Source organism: Perca flavescens, chromosome 11 (assembly GCF_004354835.1).
Source record: "Perca flavescens isolate YP-PL-M2 chromosome 11, PFLA_1.0, whole genome shotgun sequence".
Classification (NCBI taxonomy): domain Eukaryota; kingdom Metazoa; phylum Chordata; class Actinopteri; order Perciformes; family Percidae; genus Perca; species Perca flavescens.
In genome coordinates, this window is record NC_041341.1 from 32,908,480 (window position 1) to 32,926,208 (window position 17,729).

Below are 17,729 nucleotides of genomic sequence, written 5' to 3' on the forward strand. Positions count from 1 at the left end.
CTTTGCACAATATATATATATATATATATATATATATATATATATATATATATATATATATATATATATATATATATATATATATATATATATATATAATTTAGCAGAACCTTAAAAAATTACGCTCATACATATTGATCATATGATCAATTGTTATATTCATAACGTTTTAACCTTTTATAGTAGGCAATTACTGACACCTGACCTGAAAACATTCCATGTTCTTAAAGAATAAAACCTCTCAATCGGATAACTTTCTGACTGTGCCACGTTTTCAAAGAGGTAACCAAAATCAGCACGATCTGTTGATCTGAGCTTGTGCCACTTCTTGATAAGATGTCCAAATGTCCTCTCCCGGTAAGTTGAGTAATTCGGAGACGACTTCGTGAAACAGTTGCTGATCCTCCAGCTACAAGGAAACAAAAAATTTTTTTTTTATTTAAATGAACTGATGAACGAAATATGAATTTCATATTTTCAGATAAAAAATGGCTCAAATAGCAATGTGAGAAGCGTTGAATCCCCAGACAGTCGTCACCCAACTCCGCTGTTTCTCACACCTCTCTTTGTTGCTCCCAACTTTACTTTAATCCGTCTTATCACTCTCATCCACCTCAATTCCAGCAGTAGCAGGGCTCTGATAGCGCACCCGGGTAGCTCACCTGGTAGAGCGCGCGCCCATATGCAGAGGCTCAGTCCTCGATGCAGCGGACCGTGGGTTTGGTTCCGACCTGCGGCCCTCTCAACTTAAGCTGTCCTGTCAACAATTAAGGCCTAAAATGCCCCAAAAAATAATCTTAAAAAAGGTCTCTGATAAAGCCACTGTACACTACGTGTTAGTGCCAGCCGGTGAACATAGAGCAGCATTTGGCAGCTAAAGAGACAGATATTTCCCTCAGGAGTTGCTGGAGACCCAAACAGGCATTTTAGGCCTTTATTTGATGCAACATCTTCGACATGAAATGGGGGGGGGGCAAGGCTTGCAGCAAAGGGCCGCTGGTTGGAACCAATCACACGGCCGTTGCGGCGAGGACTGAGGCTCTGTATATGGGCGCACGCGGTGAGCTACCCTTTTGAAATGCATTTTCTATTAATCAGTAATTTGTTAATGTGACGTTGAACATGTAGTGGTGTAACGTAGATGATCCGTACGGACTTCTTTTCACAACTAAAAATAAATCTTTATTTTGAGATATTACAGAGAGATAAATAAGGTACCACTGGATTCAAAAGTTGACCCGGAAAACCGAGCTCTCAACTTTGACTGTATGTGGCTTAAAAGTTAGAAGTGAGTTGATTAAATGTTATTTTGATATTGCCGATATGTCAATATTGTGTTAGCAGCTTGTTCCGCTGCCCCCAGGTGGTTAAAAAAAATAAAAAATAAAAAAATCTATAAAAGACTGCTATAGGGAAATATTAAAAAACAATGTCAAACCCACTGTTGTCTCCACATCCATGTCCAAGTCAATGTCTATGTCCATATTGGGCATCTCCATAGGTGGAGAGGGAGGTGGCGTAGGATTTCTGAGGAAAAACATAAAAAAATAAGTTCCAATTTCTCCAATACAGCATTGAACAATAGAATAATAATGAATATTGCTCATATTATTCTTTCTATTGGGATTTAGCATTTTGAAAGCATCCCCATTTTCTCCAGGATGGGAACGGCTGTAGATATGGTAAGATATGTGAAATCTTGATGCATTTCTTGTTCCATTATTAATGTCTTACTTACTCTGAGACGTACACAGGTGTTTTGGCAACGTAGCCGTCCTTGTTAGGTGCCGACATTTCTGCACGACAGAGAGGATTAGAGATCATTACAGGGCTCATGTTTATCTCATTTTCTCCAACTGTTGCACAGAGGGGAAATCAACACATGGTTATGCAATAGCGCTTGTAATAGACAAAGGTTGTGTGTTCTGGAATAAGGACATTTATTTAGGAATTTAAATTCCTGTAGTCCTGAGTAGAAAAAAATACTAATCACCATCATGAAACAAATTCTTCTATCGTTGTTCTGGGTAAATAAAGTCATATTTTTTCTCGGGAGGTGGGGGGGGAGAGTGAGAAAGAGCCAGTACCTGAGGTGTTGTCGTAGTGTCCAAAGGCAGTGTCTTTGTGGATGTCTGGGTAAAGATAGATCAGAGGGTTCCGGTGCATGTTCCTCTTGGCTCTCAGACTGTAGTTGTTAATAATAATGGGCAGAGAACTGTTCAACAGCTCAGTCTTGGTGTAGGGAGCTACGGCATGCACGTGGGTGTCTACCGGGGGACACATGCAGAAAGAAAAGTGAGAATGAGTGAAAATGCTCTAAGTGTAAGTAACAAGGTTTTCTACCTTAGAAATATTAAAAATTCTTTGCATAGTAACAGCAAAAACATTCTAAAAGGGATTGCAAGCAGCAAATAGATCATTTTGTATGAAAATTAAGAACTATATCAAGACCAAAAAGTAAAAAAAAAATGGCCCAATGGTGTTTTTTTTGCCTCCAATGTCATCTTCCAGGCATAACCTTAACCAGAAACAACCATTGCAGCGCTGCCTGGAAGGTGACTTTGGGGGCAAAAAACACCAAACACACGATAAAATGCGGAGTCACAAAAGTACTTGCAAAGTAAATACAATTATTAAAACTTGAATCAAAGCGACACGGAGTAATAATGATCTGTACATATAAAACAAATTATATTTGGATTAGCGAAAGAAAGAACTACAACACCACGGAATAAAAAAAAAAAGCACTAGCAATGCATGGACATAGGGAAATTTAAGCCCTGTTTAAAACTGATTAAATGATTTATTTAATTTGGAAATATTTTACTTTTTAAGACCCCGCAGTATCATCAGTCTGAAAAAAAAAAAAATAAACAGTATCGGTAGGGCTGGGCGATATGGAGAAAATCAAATACAATATTTTTGACCAAATACCTTGATATCGATACCGCAACAATAGTGTAGTGTTGACTATTGGTGCTTTCACAAATATTTATACAATATATATAACAATAATCATCAATGATGTGGATATAATGACTAAGTATGTAAAGGCAAATAATAGAACAGTTACAACAGTCTGGTAAGTTCAGAAAATGACATCACTTTACTGTAATGCAGCCTTTATAACCATGAAAATGCCATATTACAATATTACCATATCCAAAATGTAAGACGATATCTAAGTCTCATATCACGATATCAATGTAATATCGATATACTGCCCAGCTCTAAGTATTGGTCTTGGAAAACATTTTGTCCAAACACTGGTACATGTACAGAAACATACCACCATTGGAGTGCTCCACCCAGCTGAAGGTGATGGCTCCCTCTTTGTTGCTCTCACTAAAGCGGAGCAGAAAGGTCCCGCTCTGTTTTTCCTGCAGCAGAACCTCGGATTTCTCCCTGCTCACAAAGCCCATGATGAACCTGAAACCCACACACAGAACATGGTGGGAGTTTAGTTCACTGGGAAGCAGAGTGTACCAACGCTGGGAGACTGGGCTGTTGTTTCAGCGACAATTTATAAAATCGATTATTTCTCCTAGAAGCCTGATTTCCTTTTTTTTTTCAAGGATTCCCCTAAATATGTTCTGTTTATAGACCGACTACATTATATCTGGCTCCAGCAAAACAGAGTGAAAGCAGAAAATGCAGAAAATCCACATTATGTTCTTCTTTACAATGAAATCAATGTCAGACTGACTGACATGTGATGTGCATGCTTCTTAGAAAACATTTTTTTAGAAAGTGTCTCATGATATATGGTCTTTAGAAGTGTATTATTCAACTTTTGTTTTTTTTAAAGAAGGAAAAGAAGATCCCAATACTCAATACTATGGAATCACAATACTTCTAGGATTGCCATTAATGAAAACCACAATACAAATCAAATCAGCACCCATGTATCGTGAAAGAATCCAATCGGGACAAAAGCATATCCACCCGGCCCTAATAGATACTGTGAATGATACAATTAACCAAACGGTAAAACCTGAGTGAGATGACTCGGAGTGTGTCTTACCCATCGCGCCAAAGATCCACCAGGTGTTTTTCGATCAAATCCAGGATCCCATCGATCCAAATCCAGGCATTTTCATTCTGTCCACACAGGAAAGAAAAAGTCAACACCTAAACACACACAGGCACACTGAAGTCCTACAGGTTGGACCGACTGTTTTAACTAGTGTAGAGCAAGAATCTTACTCAACACTCACCTTGGAGAACTTGCTCCAGTGAACCAGACCATCAGGATCATCTGTGAAGAAAGCAACAGTTAGATTAGAAAGGTCATGAAAGTAGAGCCCAACATCCTTTATATCGTAGTTTTATCCAAGCAATGAGTGCAAGGTTTAATTCAAGAACCATACTTACTACATTAATAACACAATCTTAAAGTGCTCATATTATGCTTTTTGGCTTTCTCCCTTTCCTTTATAGTGTTTTATATCTTTTTTGTGCACGTAATAGGTTTACAAAGTGAAAAAGCCCAAAGTCCCCCCCAAAGGGACTTACCATCTCCAACAGAAAACACTGTTCACCAACTGCTCCAAACAGCTCTATTGTAGTCCAGCCTTTACTTCAGAGACAAACGTGGTCACTTTGGAACACACGTTATAATGCTCACCTAGCTGCTAGCGTAGCACACCCTCATACTCTGCTTCTGACTGGCTAGTAGTCCTTACCTAGGTACTGTCAGGGTACACCCTCATACTCTGCTTCTGACTGGCTAGTAGTCCTTACCTAGGTACTGTCAGGGTACACCCTCATACTCTGCTTCTGACTGGCTAGTAGTCCTTACCTAGGTACTGTCAGGGTACACCCTCATACTCTGCTTCTGACTGGCTAGTAGTCCTTACCTAGGTACTGTCAGGGCACGCCCTCATACTCTGCTTCTGACTGGCTAGTAGTCCTTACCTACGTACTGTAAATAAATAAATGGTACAGAAGTGAGATGTCTCACTCTGTAGCTAAAACAGAGAGCTCAACACACAGGGTGAAAAGAGGAGCTGCAGCAATGTGCAGTACAACAAAAATATGGTGTTTTTTGAAAATTAAACCATGGAAACCTATTCTGGTACAACCTCTAAATCCAATTATGAACCTGAAAATGAGCATAATATGAGCACTTTAAATCCTACTGATAGACATCAACTCATATATGTACTTATTTTATCATTAGTGAGGACACTTTTAGACATACGGTTTCTCCAGTTAGATGCCACTTTCATGTCTGTGCAGTATGAAGCTACAGAAGCTATGTGGCAGTGCAGTGCATTTTATTTAACGTTGTGTAGAATCAATTTAGATAAATATCTCTCTTTTTGGAACATGACACGGTTTAATTGGATGGAAGCAGCGGTCAAACACTCACCCACAAGTTTGTCTCTTAGATAGGAGAGCTGGTTTTGGTCGAGCTCCCGCTGGCCGGCGCATAAAAACTGCCAGCTCAGAACCTGCGACAGCTGCTGCCAGGTGAGTGGAGGAGGGTCCACAAACAAAGACAGGTTCTACACAAAAAAGTACAGACTTTTTAGACCTTTTTTTCTTTCTTTCTTCAAACTGGCCAGGGACAACAGATACAAATTAGCCTGCTGAGCTAGATCTGGCTCATTTACAGTTGCTTTGCTGTTGATTAATGAGCATCGTCCCTGTTAAATAAATAAATGAAATAAAATGGGATTAAACAAAATGGTCATCTGTAAATGAGAAATCAAATGCATAGGACCAAAATGCATTGGTACTGAACTGTTTAATTGGTGTATGTCTTATCATGGAGCCAAACAGAAGATGAGATAGTGTATTTGTTGTGTTGAGGTGTGATGGCTTTACCCTGGGTTCACCGATGGACAGCATGTTGCACCACATGACCGAGGCCCAGGCACTGACCACCTGATTGGTACTGGAGATGACAACCACAGGCAGAGAGCTGGCCTGGACCAACACAGGAGGAGGAGACCATTCAATAAAAACGGCCTGGCTCTGCTCAAATAGTACCTTCTCTTCAACCAATGAGATATTCAGCTCAGCAGCAAAGAGCACACAGAAATGAAGGGTCATGCTGGACTCACCTCGATGTCAAATTTCAGTCCAGCATGCTGAAACTCTGTCACAAACTTAATGATGTGGAGTTCTTCAGTGACTATCAGATGACTCTGATGAAGAGGAAGGAGACGTGGTTTTAGAAGGGAAAAGAATACTGGTTTGATATTGTAATTTGCAAGCATGTAGAAGTAGTGTGTGGGAGAAAATACTAAAATCTAAACAATACTGAACTAGAATTACTGCCTTGTGGTTGTACACGTATGCCTCCGCCAACCAGTCGAGTTGAAGTTTACATTCCTGTCTGTCCAGACTCCTATAATATATGTAGTGAAGACTTTGAAGACATCTTGGGTTGTCTTCCCCTTGACCATGCAACTTTTGGTTTTTCTGGGTCAAAATTTTAAACTTTTTTCAACATTTTGGTCGCTTCTTTTTTGTTTTTTTTTCCCTGACGTTTTTGTCAATTGTTTTTACCAATTTTTATTTTTCAAATGCTATAAAAAAAATTAAATAAAAACACCCAAATTCAATGAAAATAGTGAACTGATCATTTGTTTTACCATCAACAGAACCCAAATTTCTGATGTAGAAACTTTGAAAATGACTCAAATTTGACCCAAGGACAACAGGAGGGTTAATAAAAAAGGTATTACGTGTATTTTTTTAGGAAAGCGTGGATGCTTCACACACACATCTCTAAATATCTAAACAAGAATAGTTCCAGATTCAGTATCCAAATATCTCCCCTTCTGTTCCTGAGTGATGTCCAGAAATTTTCTTTTTTTAAGAACATTATGATGAAGTTTACCTTTAACCTTTTTGGATATAAAAAGGTCATCACCACATCATTTTATCCTATAAGACATTTTTCTGAAATGTCATAATTAGCGGAGAAATTCTTGAGTCATGGCCAAAAATGCATTTTGTGAGGTCACAGTGACTTTGACCCCCAGAATCTAACCTGTTGCTAATCATGCTTGAGTCCAAGTCACCGTTTCTGCCAAATTTGTGGTGACTATTACATAAGAGTATCAACAGACTGTTCAAACTATATCAAGTGTCTGTTCATACAATAGACTGTACTGGTTTCGACATACAAATAGCAGTTCATTGAATTTGAAGGTCTCATCTTACCTCAGAGGATCCTTTGGCTTTCGGTTTATGTTTCAGTGACTGAAAAAGAAAATTGAAAAAGGTTTCTAAAAATGCACTCATTATATTTGTTTGATGTATACATTATTACATGTACTGTTCATAAAGAACAAAGCTATTTGTTTGTTTGATGACAGAGTTTAACTCATGTCCATGTTTCAAAGGCTCAGCAGTTTGAGGACTTTCCTACCATGTGTCTAAATTCTCCCACCAAGCCTCCACAGGGCGTGTCCACGTCCAAAACCCTACAGTCATCGTTGTTGAAGACAAAGTGATGGAACCTACAACCACATCAGACCAGAGTGAGTCTGTGTCCAAACATGGGTCAGTACTTTATCAGAATTCATGAATTTCAAATTGTTTTGGTAACCTTTACTTACCCTTTAACCGTCTTGGCTTCTTCAACATCCCTTATTTTAAAAAGGCAAAAATAGATGTGAAAAAATTGATAATAAAAAAAAAAAAAAACACATTGTTTACTAAAAAGAAAAATCATCAAAAAGATTTCAATTCATGTAAAATAATACTGTACTATGTCACCGGCTCAGACCAAAGTTTTCTTTGACTTACTTGTCAAATACAGGTTTGACTTTGAGCAGGCACTTAAATTCTGGGAGGTTTGCTAAGAACCTGAGAAGAGAAGAAACAAATACTGACAGAATGATCTTTAACATAACAAAAAAATCATACAGAACGATGAACCAGAACGTCCCTGATTCCAGTCCAGTTTTCATGCTACTCCTGTGTGGGGCTACGGACTCCTCGTAGCTCCAAGGCTAAGATTTAGCAAACCATAGGCACAGATAGAATGCTAATACGTTCATTATGATATGTCTAGGTCTGATCAAATTGTTTTAGAACTTTTATAGGCATTTTTTACACATTTCAACGCGTATTGTTTGCTAAGAGTCTGTGTGGCCAATGGCACCCTTTGTTATTGCTGTGAATCCATTAAGTATTTGATTCTGAATAAAATAAAGCTACTTTGGATATAGACTACCGATGCAGTTGTGGGATTTCATAACCATCTGACACTGCGCGTACGGGTTAGACATTATTTCCTGGGTGGAGTGTGTGGCACTGAAAATGACGTATTGCAAATTTTGTAACACTTCCTCTGTCCACTATGTGATGCTAGATAAGACTAATAATATGTTATGTTGCTGTATATCATGTGTAGACCACACCATGTAAATGCTATGTAAATTAGATCATCTTAAGCTTGTCACATTAGGCTTACCTCACTGCCACTGTGAACCGCACCCCAGTCTTCAGTACTTGGGGTCGATGTGGTAAACTCGACATGATCGGCTGTTTCTCAACCACCAGAGCACTGCAAAGCAATGCAATAAGAAAACAACGTCAACGATATGAAAGTGTGTGTATCAGTCGGTGTGTGTGTATATAACACAGAAGAGTCCAGATGCAATGTCTCACTCTGCAAGAAGTTTGGTGAACAAGAGCTGTGTGAATCTCTCATTTTCTGCTATGGGATCAGGGAGGCTGGAGGTAGCAGTGCTGTTGTATTTCTTGTTCTGGTCTTGCAGTTTCTGCAGCTGTTCGCGTACACGTAGCAGTACATCTGCTACCGTCGTGAACCTGCACATACAGCATAAGCAAACACAGGCACACATAACACCAAGTTTGTTATTGGGTATAAAGTGTGACAGCTGGAACAGAGAGACGTTTCCTCAAATATACAAAGTTTCTTCCTCAACGTCAAACACAAAGGGCCAAGGTAGTACCAACAATAAGTTCTTACCACTTCTGGAGATGGTCCAGGCTGGTGTCAACTGGACATCCAATGCATGCCATCTGCTGGCTGCGCTTCCACTCCGGCAGCTCCACATCTGTGAGAGTCGCCACCATCTGATGTGCCAGGTTTAAAATGTTCACTATCTGCTGCAGCACTATCTGCAAGACAGAAGAAACACAGCAAGTGTTAAGTCTAATAAGAGGTCTTAAGCTGCTTAAACAACGGCCCCATTACTAATCATGTAAAGATCGCTGTGGCTTAGAACCATTATATCAAGAATTTAAAAAATATATACACCAAGTACAGAAATAATTGACAATTGAATGTAACCGTTTAAAAAAATATGGATTGAAAAATATTCAAGGATGTAATTATCCTTTACATTTTACTGTGCTGTAATGGAGAAAATCAGATATCAAGATATTCTTGACCAAAATACCTTGATAAAAAATAATTTTTTCAATAAGATTTTTGATAAATATTCATCAGTAACATGGATACAATGACTAAGTGGTTAAAGGCAAATAACAGAACAGCTAGAATAGTCTAGTTCAGAAAATGACATCACTTTACTGTAATGCAGCCTTTAAAACCAGGAAAAGACAACACTTATTACGACATCCAAAATGTAAGACGATATCTAGTCTCATATCACGATATCATTATAAAATCTATATAATGCCCAGCCCTATGCCGTGTCAACAACAGCTCACCAAACATGCGTACCTGCTTTGTTTTTGTGATAAAGTTGATCCGCTTAAGACATTCCCCTACCACAAAAGGAGAGGACTGGGCCAGTCCATTATGCTCCTCCACTGGAAATGACAAAAGAGACATAGATGAAGCATGAACTCACACCAACCCTTTCACCTATTTCGGTCTGTCCCCTACCATACCTTGGCTTTGCCAGTTCTTCTGTATGAAGTCAAGGTTTTCATTTAGTAACTCCAGTGACTTCATTCCCTTCTTCACCTCCTGCATTAGAGTTCAAGTTGACAAATTAAGAAATGATGAAGCATGTTTTTTTTTTCCCCCTGGACGGCTGTCAGGGGGAAATAAAGCCAAAAGTTACAGTCGAACGGAGTTTACCGAAGTCTGTCTTCTCAGTTCATTGACTTTGTTGTCCAACTCTTTCCATTTCTGATCCATCGCTGGACTGCCGCAACCCTGACAAAAACAAAAGATATTTCTTGCACTCTTTTGCTATGATTTCCATCTGGTGGTAGTTGTTACAAAACAGACTCTTATGCAAACAGTGCAAGCCTCTTGTACTGCAAGTAACATTAAAGATCCCATGACATGGTATAAGGTATAGACCTTAGTGGTCCCCTAATACTGCATCTGAAGTCTCTTTTATATAGGCCTTAGTGGTCCCCTAATACTGTATCTGAAGTCTCTTTTATATAGACCTTAGTGGTCCCCTAATACTGTATCTGAAGTCTCTTTTATATAGACCTTAGTGGTCCCCTAATACTGTTTCTGAAGTCTCTTTTATATAGACCTTAGTGGTCCCCTAATACTGTATCTGAAGTCTCTTTTATATAGGCCTTAGTGGTCCCCTAATACTGTATCTGAAGTCTCTTTTATATAGACCTTAGTGGTCCCCTAATACTGTATCTGAAGTCTCTTTTATATAGACCTTAGTGGTCCCCTAATACTGTATCTGAAGTCTCTTTTATATAGACCTTAGTGGTCCCCTAATATTGTATCTGAAGTCTCTTTTATATAGACCTTATTGGTCCCCTAATACTGTATCTGAAGTCTCTTTTATATAGACCTTAGTGGTCCCCTAATACTGTATCTGAAGTCTCTTTTATATAGACCTTAGTGGTCCCCTAATACTGTATCTGAAGTCTCTTTTATATAGACCTTAGTGGTCCCCTAATACTGTATCTGAAGTCTCTTTTATATAGACCTTAGTGGTCCCCTAATACTGTATCTGAAGTCTCTTTCCCGAAATTCAGCCTTGGTGCGGAACTACAGCCACTAGAGCCAGTCCCACAATGAGCTTTCCTTAGGATGTGCCATTTCTGTGTCTGTAGCTATTGAGGAGGAGAGGGGGGGGTGGAAGGTGGGGGGGGGTGTGTGGCCTTGGGTTAGGGTTAGGGTAGAATAAAGTAGTAAAATCAAACAAAAGACAGATTTGAATGATCTTGTGGCACATGATTAGTAGCTGGGTCATTTGTTGGAGTTTGATGTTTACAGCATTTCTGCAGCCTGGACTGCACTGTACCTGTACTTACGTGTGCTTCAGAGGCTGAGGTCAGGATTTTCTTTTCCTCCTTTAAGCATTCAGAGAGGATTACTGCCAAGTTCAGAGGCTCATCTTTAAAGTGTTTCTAAGTAAAAAAAAAAAAATTTATTTAATTATTAATTATTTAATAATTATTCTGCTTTGAGAAAATAAATAAAAGGTACATCTAAATGAAATGCTAAATGCCAGTTCCCATAACAGCATGTCTGCCCTACCAGCAAGTAGTCTTTCATCCATGAAAAATCAGGTCCCTGTAAAATGTTGTTCTCCTGGACAGAATGTTTCCACTGTTCTTCCAAATACACCAGGAGTACATGGAAACACATGCTTGCTTTATTTTCATCTACAGCGGCCGCATCCCTAACACAGGGCAACAGAAAATGTACATTCATTTAGGGGTTGTGTCTTTCTGCATGTGCTGAATGAGGGAACACTTTGTGGGACATTTATGAACAGTAAAAACAGTCTAATCTACCCAACTACTACCTCAAACTCATTTAATAATAAATCAGCCAATTAAAATGCACACGTGGGCCGTACAGAAAGATGAACTACCCCTTTAAAGCCTCTGAAAACTCACACAGGTGTTTTAAGTTGTGGCTGATTGGACCTCATACCAATAAGAATGATAAAAAGGTGTAATTTGTCCCCCCCTCCGAAGTGCAACAGAGCTAACCGGTGACTCAGGAAGATGTCAATAGGCTTGTTCGAGATGAGCCAGGTCTGCGCAGAATGGATCACCGGCGATCACCTCCCAATGCATGCTGGGTAGATTTGTGTCCGACTTGATCCCGACTTGCGCGGACATCATGCACACGTGGGCAACGATAACCTCACGAGATCACGGCGGCTGCATTTCTGAGACGCAGGCAGCGCAGTTGCTTTTCACCGACTGCAAGAGCCAGGCGGACCCAGGGCATGCTGGGAAACGCCGGCCTCTCAGCTGATTGGTTCAGAATCGACTCAACATGATGATGTTTTATATAAACAATCTTTTATTTTGAATTGGAGGGATTTTAACTGCTATTTGTATGATTTAAATGCATATTCTGTACAGAACACATGTTGTGTGGCTTCTTTCTTCTTCCTATTATTATTATTATTATTATTATACAGTAATTATATACTGTATATAGGTCTGTATATAGTATTGTGTTTTCTCCAAAGTCCGGACAAAATATAGTTTTCAATCTTTTTTATTTTAAAATATCTTCTTTCAGGACAAGGGCTAGCGGTTAACCCATTAGGGGTCACCAGGGCAAAACAAAAACTGTGGGCCACCATGACCCCCCCCCCCTCATCTTTCACAGTCTTTGCATTGTGTAAGCCTTAGTTCATGATGAAAAGTAATTAGTTTGGTTAAGCGAAAGATCATTTAGTAAAACACACCATTTAAGGACAAACACACCCACTAAAACAAAAGGCCTCACCACTAGATACTAATTTAGGGCCCCTCTACTAAAGAGTTCTTCAAGATAGTAATGATGCAAATCTCCTGTCATTCATCAGTGGGGAATACAGTATTCACAGGAAGCACAACAGACATGATTCTCTTTCCTGTTTCTCTTACCAGTCCTGGCCCTCTAGCAAGACGCACAGATAGTGGCGGATTTCTCTGGGAAACTTTCTCTCGTCATACAGCTGGCTCACCCGGCTCTGGAGGGCTAGGTCCAGCTTCAGCAGCTCCTGCCACTGGGCCATCTACAGTTAGCCGAAAAAAAACAGTGACCAAGCATTCTGAAAGCCATCACTGAGAAAAAGTCACAAAACGCTAAGGCTACTGTAACGTACTAAAGTAATACGTTCTGGTTCTCTGTGAATTAGTTTTCACAATAGAGAGAGTATTGTTTTTAAGTTATGTTTAGGATTTTATTCAATTCCATTAAATTTAGATTAAATTCAACTGTATTGTCATTTAGCAGAGTACAGGTAATAGAGCCAATGAAATGCAGTTGACATCCAACCAAAAGTGCAAAAGAAGCATTAAATACCAAAGTGCAGCTTGAGTACAGTATTCTTTGCAGTTATGTAGATCATAGAGATTAATTATGTAGCCTACAACAGTGTATAGTTAGATAAATACAGGTTTACCAGATTACATGTCTATGACAGATAACGAGTATAGAGGGTTATGTACAGAGAGTATACATAGACATTCTATATATTTATATACATGTGACATACATATGTCTATTGCACAGGTTTATGGGCAGGTTATAGAATACAAATAAAAAATTATATATATACTATATATATATAGTGCAGTTGTGGGTGTTAGCAGTGCAAGGGCATTGATGACAACAGTCAACAGTGCAGGGGTAAATGTAAACAGGTAACATACTGACAAAAGTTAATAGCAGATAATTGGGTACTTAAAAAGTAGTTAAGATAAAACCCACGACTAGCTAACGTTAGGTTAAGTAGCACGGACATTGAGACCAATGTATAACGTTAACATGAAAATAACAAAGCATTATAACTATTTTTCTTCTAAGCATTCCTACCGCCGACTTTACCTTGTGGCTGTGGTAGTTTGACCGTGTTGTCTATCGACAGGCTGAGCAGGAACAACCCGGTCTCCTATTGCAGGAACATACAGAGCTACGTTAAAAACAGAAAAGTGGCTTCAGCGCAGGATACTGTTCGACTGTTTTCTGTATCTGAATGACAGGAAGAATGGGGCGGGTTTTTTATATCCACCGGGCACTCCCTCAACCCATGTGATTCTCGAGAAATCGTCCCGCGGAGCAGTGTCAAGTCAACTGGTGATCACGCAGTTTTTATTTCCGCCTTCATAATAGTAAATGTCTGTTTTAGCTTGCAGGCTACATCCGGTTTTCACCTGTTTCTATCATAGACAGTATATAATGGACCAATAGACCCCGTTGCTCTGGACGGAGACCAGTGAAGGCTATAAGAAGCACTTTTCCGGTGATGGCCAGCTTTACTGCGCAGCCTCCAACTGAGAGAATGTGACGTGAGCAACGTGTCTGAAAGTTGTAAGTCTTCTGGTAGCTGTGCCAAGAGAAATCTCAATCATTCCCAATCTTACAGATACGGAGACTGTAGGTGTATGTAAGGAGATAACATGGGCACAGGCTAATTATTGATCACTAACATGCTAGTTAACATTAGTAATTAAACCTAAACATCTCATGTAAGTCGAAACTGCCTGCGAGCTTCTCCTGTACTATACGGTAATTCCTCTACTATGCGACAGTAAGTCTCGTGGTTATGACACAATCGTTAGCTTATTTTTACAAAAACGTCTGCTACGGAGCCATAACATGAGGTACAAGGTAATGAAGCCTTTTATACATTGTCGTGTTTCTTTGGAACTAAACAACGGACAAATAGAGTCTTTAAACGCTTCAGATGTAAAGTTATTCGCAGTCAAGTGACGTAAAAAAAAATGGCGGTCAGCGGAATGCTAACAGGAGGTGATGGCCAGTTAGCAACAAAATGGCGCCATGATGGCTCGAGTTCTGAAGCAAAGCTTACCCCCTTGGTTTCTGTTCCAGGCATATACTGTAACAGTCTATGGTTCCAGGTAGCCTAGTGGCATTAACAGTCTATGGGCAGTGGTGGAATCGGACGAATCTTAAAGGTGCAGTAGGTAAGCCTTATAAAACTAACTTTCTGTCATATTTGCTGAAGTTGACCCTATGTTCCAGTAGAACTACATGAAGCAGGTCATTTATAAAAAAAAATCCTGCTCCTCTGGCTCCACCTACAGCCTGGAGTGCAATTTGCTAAAATCCACTGCTCATTTTGTGCCACAGAGCAGAAACCTGACATTGACTGCCGGTAACATTACTTTAAAAAAAAAATAGTAAATAGAAATAACATAAAAATAAGAACTAGCTTGGAACTAGCTTTTTCACTTAGAGATGAGAAGTTCTATTCATGTCTGTTGCATGAAGCTAGACCTAGCCAACGGTTAGTTTTGCATGAAGACTGGAGTCAGGGGGAAACTGCTATCCTGGCTCTGTCCAAAGCCAAATAAATAATAATCCACTTACGAGCACATCTGCATTTTACATTATATCTTGAAGGTTGCTCAATCCATGCACAAATTCTGTGAATCTAGACGAACCAGCAGTTGACAAATGTATCGTCTCCTCCTTCAAAGAACACTTGATGAAACCAAAGAAGCAAAGTGCCATCAACAGATTCTTCTCCTCCTTTCAGGGATGCTTTGTTGATTGGACTATGACTGGGGGGTTTGTTCTTTTCTTTTGAGTGGTAGGCCAGAAACCAGTGGATAGCTTCTATAGGCCAGATGCCAGTTATTGGCCTATGTTCTGTGGATAGCCTCTGTTGACCAGAGACTAGTTTATATAGTATATACCAGCGTATGTATTAGTGTATAGGACAAGGACAGAGACCAGTGATTGGCCTCTGTAGGACAGAGACCAGTGTATAGTGCATATAGGAGGACAGAGACCAGTGATTGGCCTCTGTAGGACAGAGACCAGTGTATAATGCATATAGGAGGACAGAGGCCAGTGACTGGCCTCTGTAGGACAGAGATCAGTGTAGTGCATATAGGAGGACAGAGACCAGTGATTGGCCTCTGTAGGACAGAGACCAGTGTATAGTGCATATAGGAGGACAGAGACCAGTGATTGGCCTCTGTAGGACAGAGACCAGTGTATAGTGCATATAGGAGGACAGAGACCAGTGATTGGCCTCTGTAGGACAGAGACCAGGGATTGGCCTCTAAGGCAGAGCAGTGATTTGCCTCTGTAGGAGGTCAGAGACCAGTGTATAGTGCATATAGGAGGACATATATTAAACATTAAACCCTTTTAAGAAGCACATTTTATTAAACTAATTAGGAATTACATTCATTTGTAATACAATACATACAACAAGTACAAAAATCCATACAGAAATGCTCACACTGAACATCAAGCACTCTAATAAGAAAGAGGAATGTCTCACCCTGGGGTATAACATAACTGATCTGACCAAATAAGCGCTCCCCATCAGTTTGGAGAGCAACTATTGTATAACAATAGCATCAGTTGATACTATACCCAAAAACCACAGCGTTGACCAAAGATTGTATAGTCAGGACAAGATAATCCACTTCACCGCCTACTCCGTCACCCAGCACCCACAAGCAATGACAGTGATGATGATCAGAGGAACAAGTCGTATCTTGGCATTTTATAAGTTTATTTTAGGCAATCAAATAACTTTTTTTGGGGGAGGTAATACACCTTGGTGTCCTCAATGGTAGATACGGCTATGCTCCCATGATGCTGTGTTTTTAATGGCAGCACAGATCCAGTCCTGTATGTCTGACAACTTACGGTCTGCAAATATGTAAGATAAATGATGCTACCCATTGTGAAATCTTTGAGTAGACCTGAATTAAGTCCCTCCGTGACAGGAAATGCATTGTCGACATTGTATTTTTTACATTTGTTTGAACCTGATGTTTATAAGCAAGAGTTTTGGCAATATTTTTGAAACTGCATACGTGCGCTTGCCTTTTCACTGGATTATGCCTGACCTCAAATCTCATGCACCACGATTGAGAAAGAGGTCCAAAACAACAAAGCATTCATGGATAGTGTACCATAAAAATGGTCCTTTGGATTCAGATTTCGGCAAAACAACGCTGAAAACAGGTGCAAAAATAATGCCGCAGATTTCACAAAAAAGAAAAACAAGAAGGAAATATAAAAAGGTTTAGTCATTTGAAAAACGTCCTTATTTAAAGAAACACCTATTTATTTAACTATATTGACTCATTTAAATATTTAAATTTGCATGTAAATATATATTTGTGTGAGGGTGTATTTCATAGGCATATTTATTTATGTATGTATGTATGTAGTTATTAATTGATAGTTTACTTCCTCCTTAAAGCAAAGTAAAATAGTTTTATTATACTGTACAATCATGGAACACCCCCGCCCACTCTTAACTCTCTGTGAATCACGTGGTTCTCCATAAATGCTGGAGGAGGATGTATCAAGTAGCAGTCAGAGGCAGAAACCTTACTTCCGGCTACTTCCAGAATAAAAGCTCTATAAAATTCAGTTGTGCTGCAAAGCCATCTGTCGACCTTGCCATGCGCCTCACATGGTGGCAGAGGAGCTGATAATTGAATAGATGAGTGTGTGTGTATGCAACACAGGCAAACTTTAGGCAAAAGTGGTGCCTGATGCAGAAATAATGAAGCAAGCTAATATGGTACATTGCAAACAAAATAATGTTTTTTACATTTTTTTTATATACAATATAGTCCTTTTGGAGAAAAAAAGTCAATAGGTAAATGTTATTCAAAACCAAGTCATCACAGACTGACAATAAAAAAGCAGACACATTCTTTTTAGAAAAATTATGAATATATATTAAAAAAGCAATAAACAAGAGCTCAAGCAATGAATCCAATTTAACCACAGCATCTCTTTAAACAAGGCACACTTAGTTTCATGATACCAAAGATGTAGACATTGATCAAGGACAGTATGAAAACTCAAAATGTTGCATGTTTTTTTTTTA

At 39.3% G+C, this 17,729-nt stretch overlaps 1 protein-coding gene across 1 annotated transcript; it reads right to left on the reverse strand.

Moving 5' to 3' along the window:
- Positions 1–100: 100 nt before the first annotated feature.
- On the reverse strand, positions 101–14,021 carry LOC114564150 (signal transducer and activator of transcription 1-alpha/beta). Its single transcript, XM_028591355.1, has 24 exons — positions 13,724–14,021; positions 12,778–12,908; positions 11,423–11,567; positions 11,197–11,292; positions 10,043–10,120; positions 9,850–9,928; positions 9,680–9,768; positions 8,960–9,111; positions 8,635–8,796; positions 8,438–8,530; positions 7,768–7,827; positions 7,578–7,607; positions 7,388–7,478; positions 7,180–7,218; positions 6,072–6,155; positions 5,833–5,934; positions 5,375–5,510; positions 4,218–4,258; positions 4,025–4,101; positions 3,290–3,429; positions 2,088–2,267; positions 1,739–1,796; positions 1,443–1,527; positions 101–409 (listed from the first exon to the last, which is right to left on the reverse strand). Exons 2-24 carry the CDS (start codon positions 12,906–12,908, stop codon positions 293–295), a joined length of 2,265 nt encoding a protein of 754 aa, XP_028447156.1. The 5' UTR covers positions 13,724–14,021; the 3' UTR covers positions 101–292.
- Between the last annotated feature and the right edge of the window lie 3,708 nt (positions 14,022–17,729).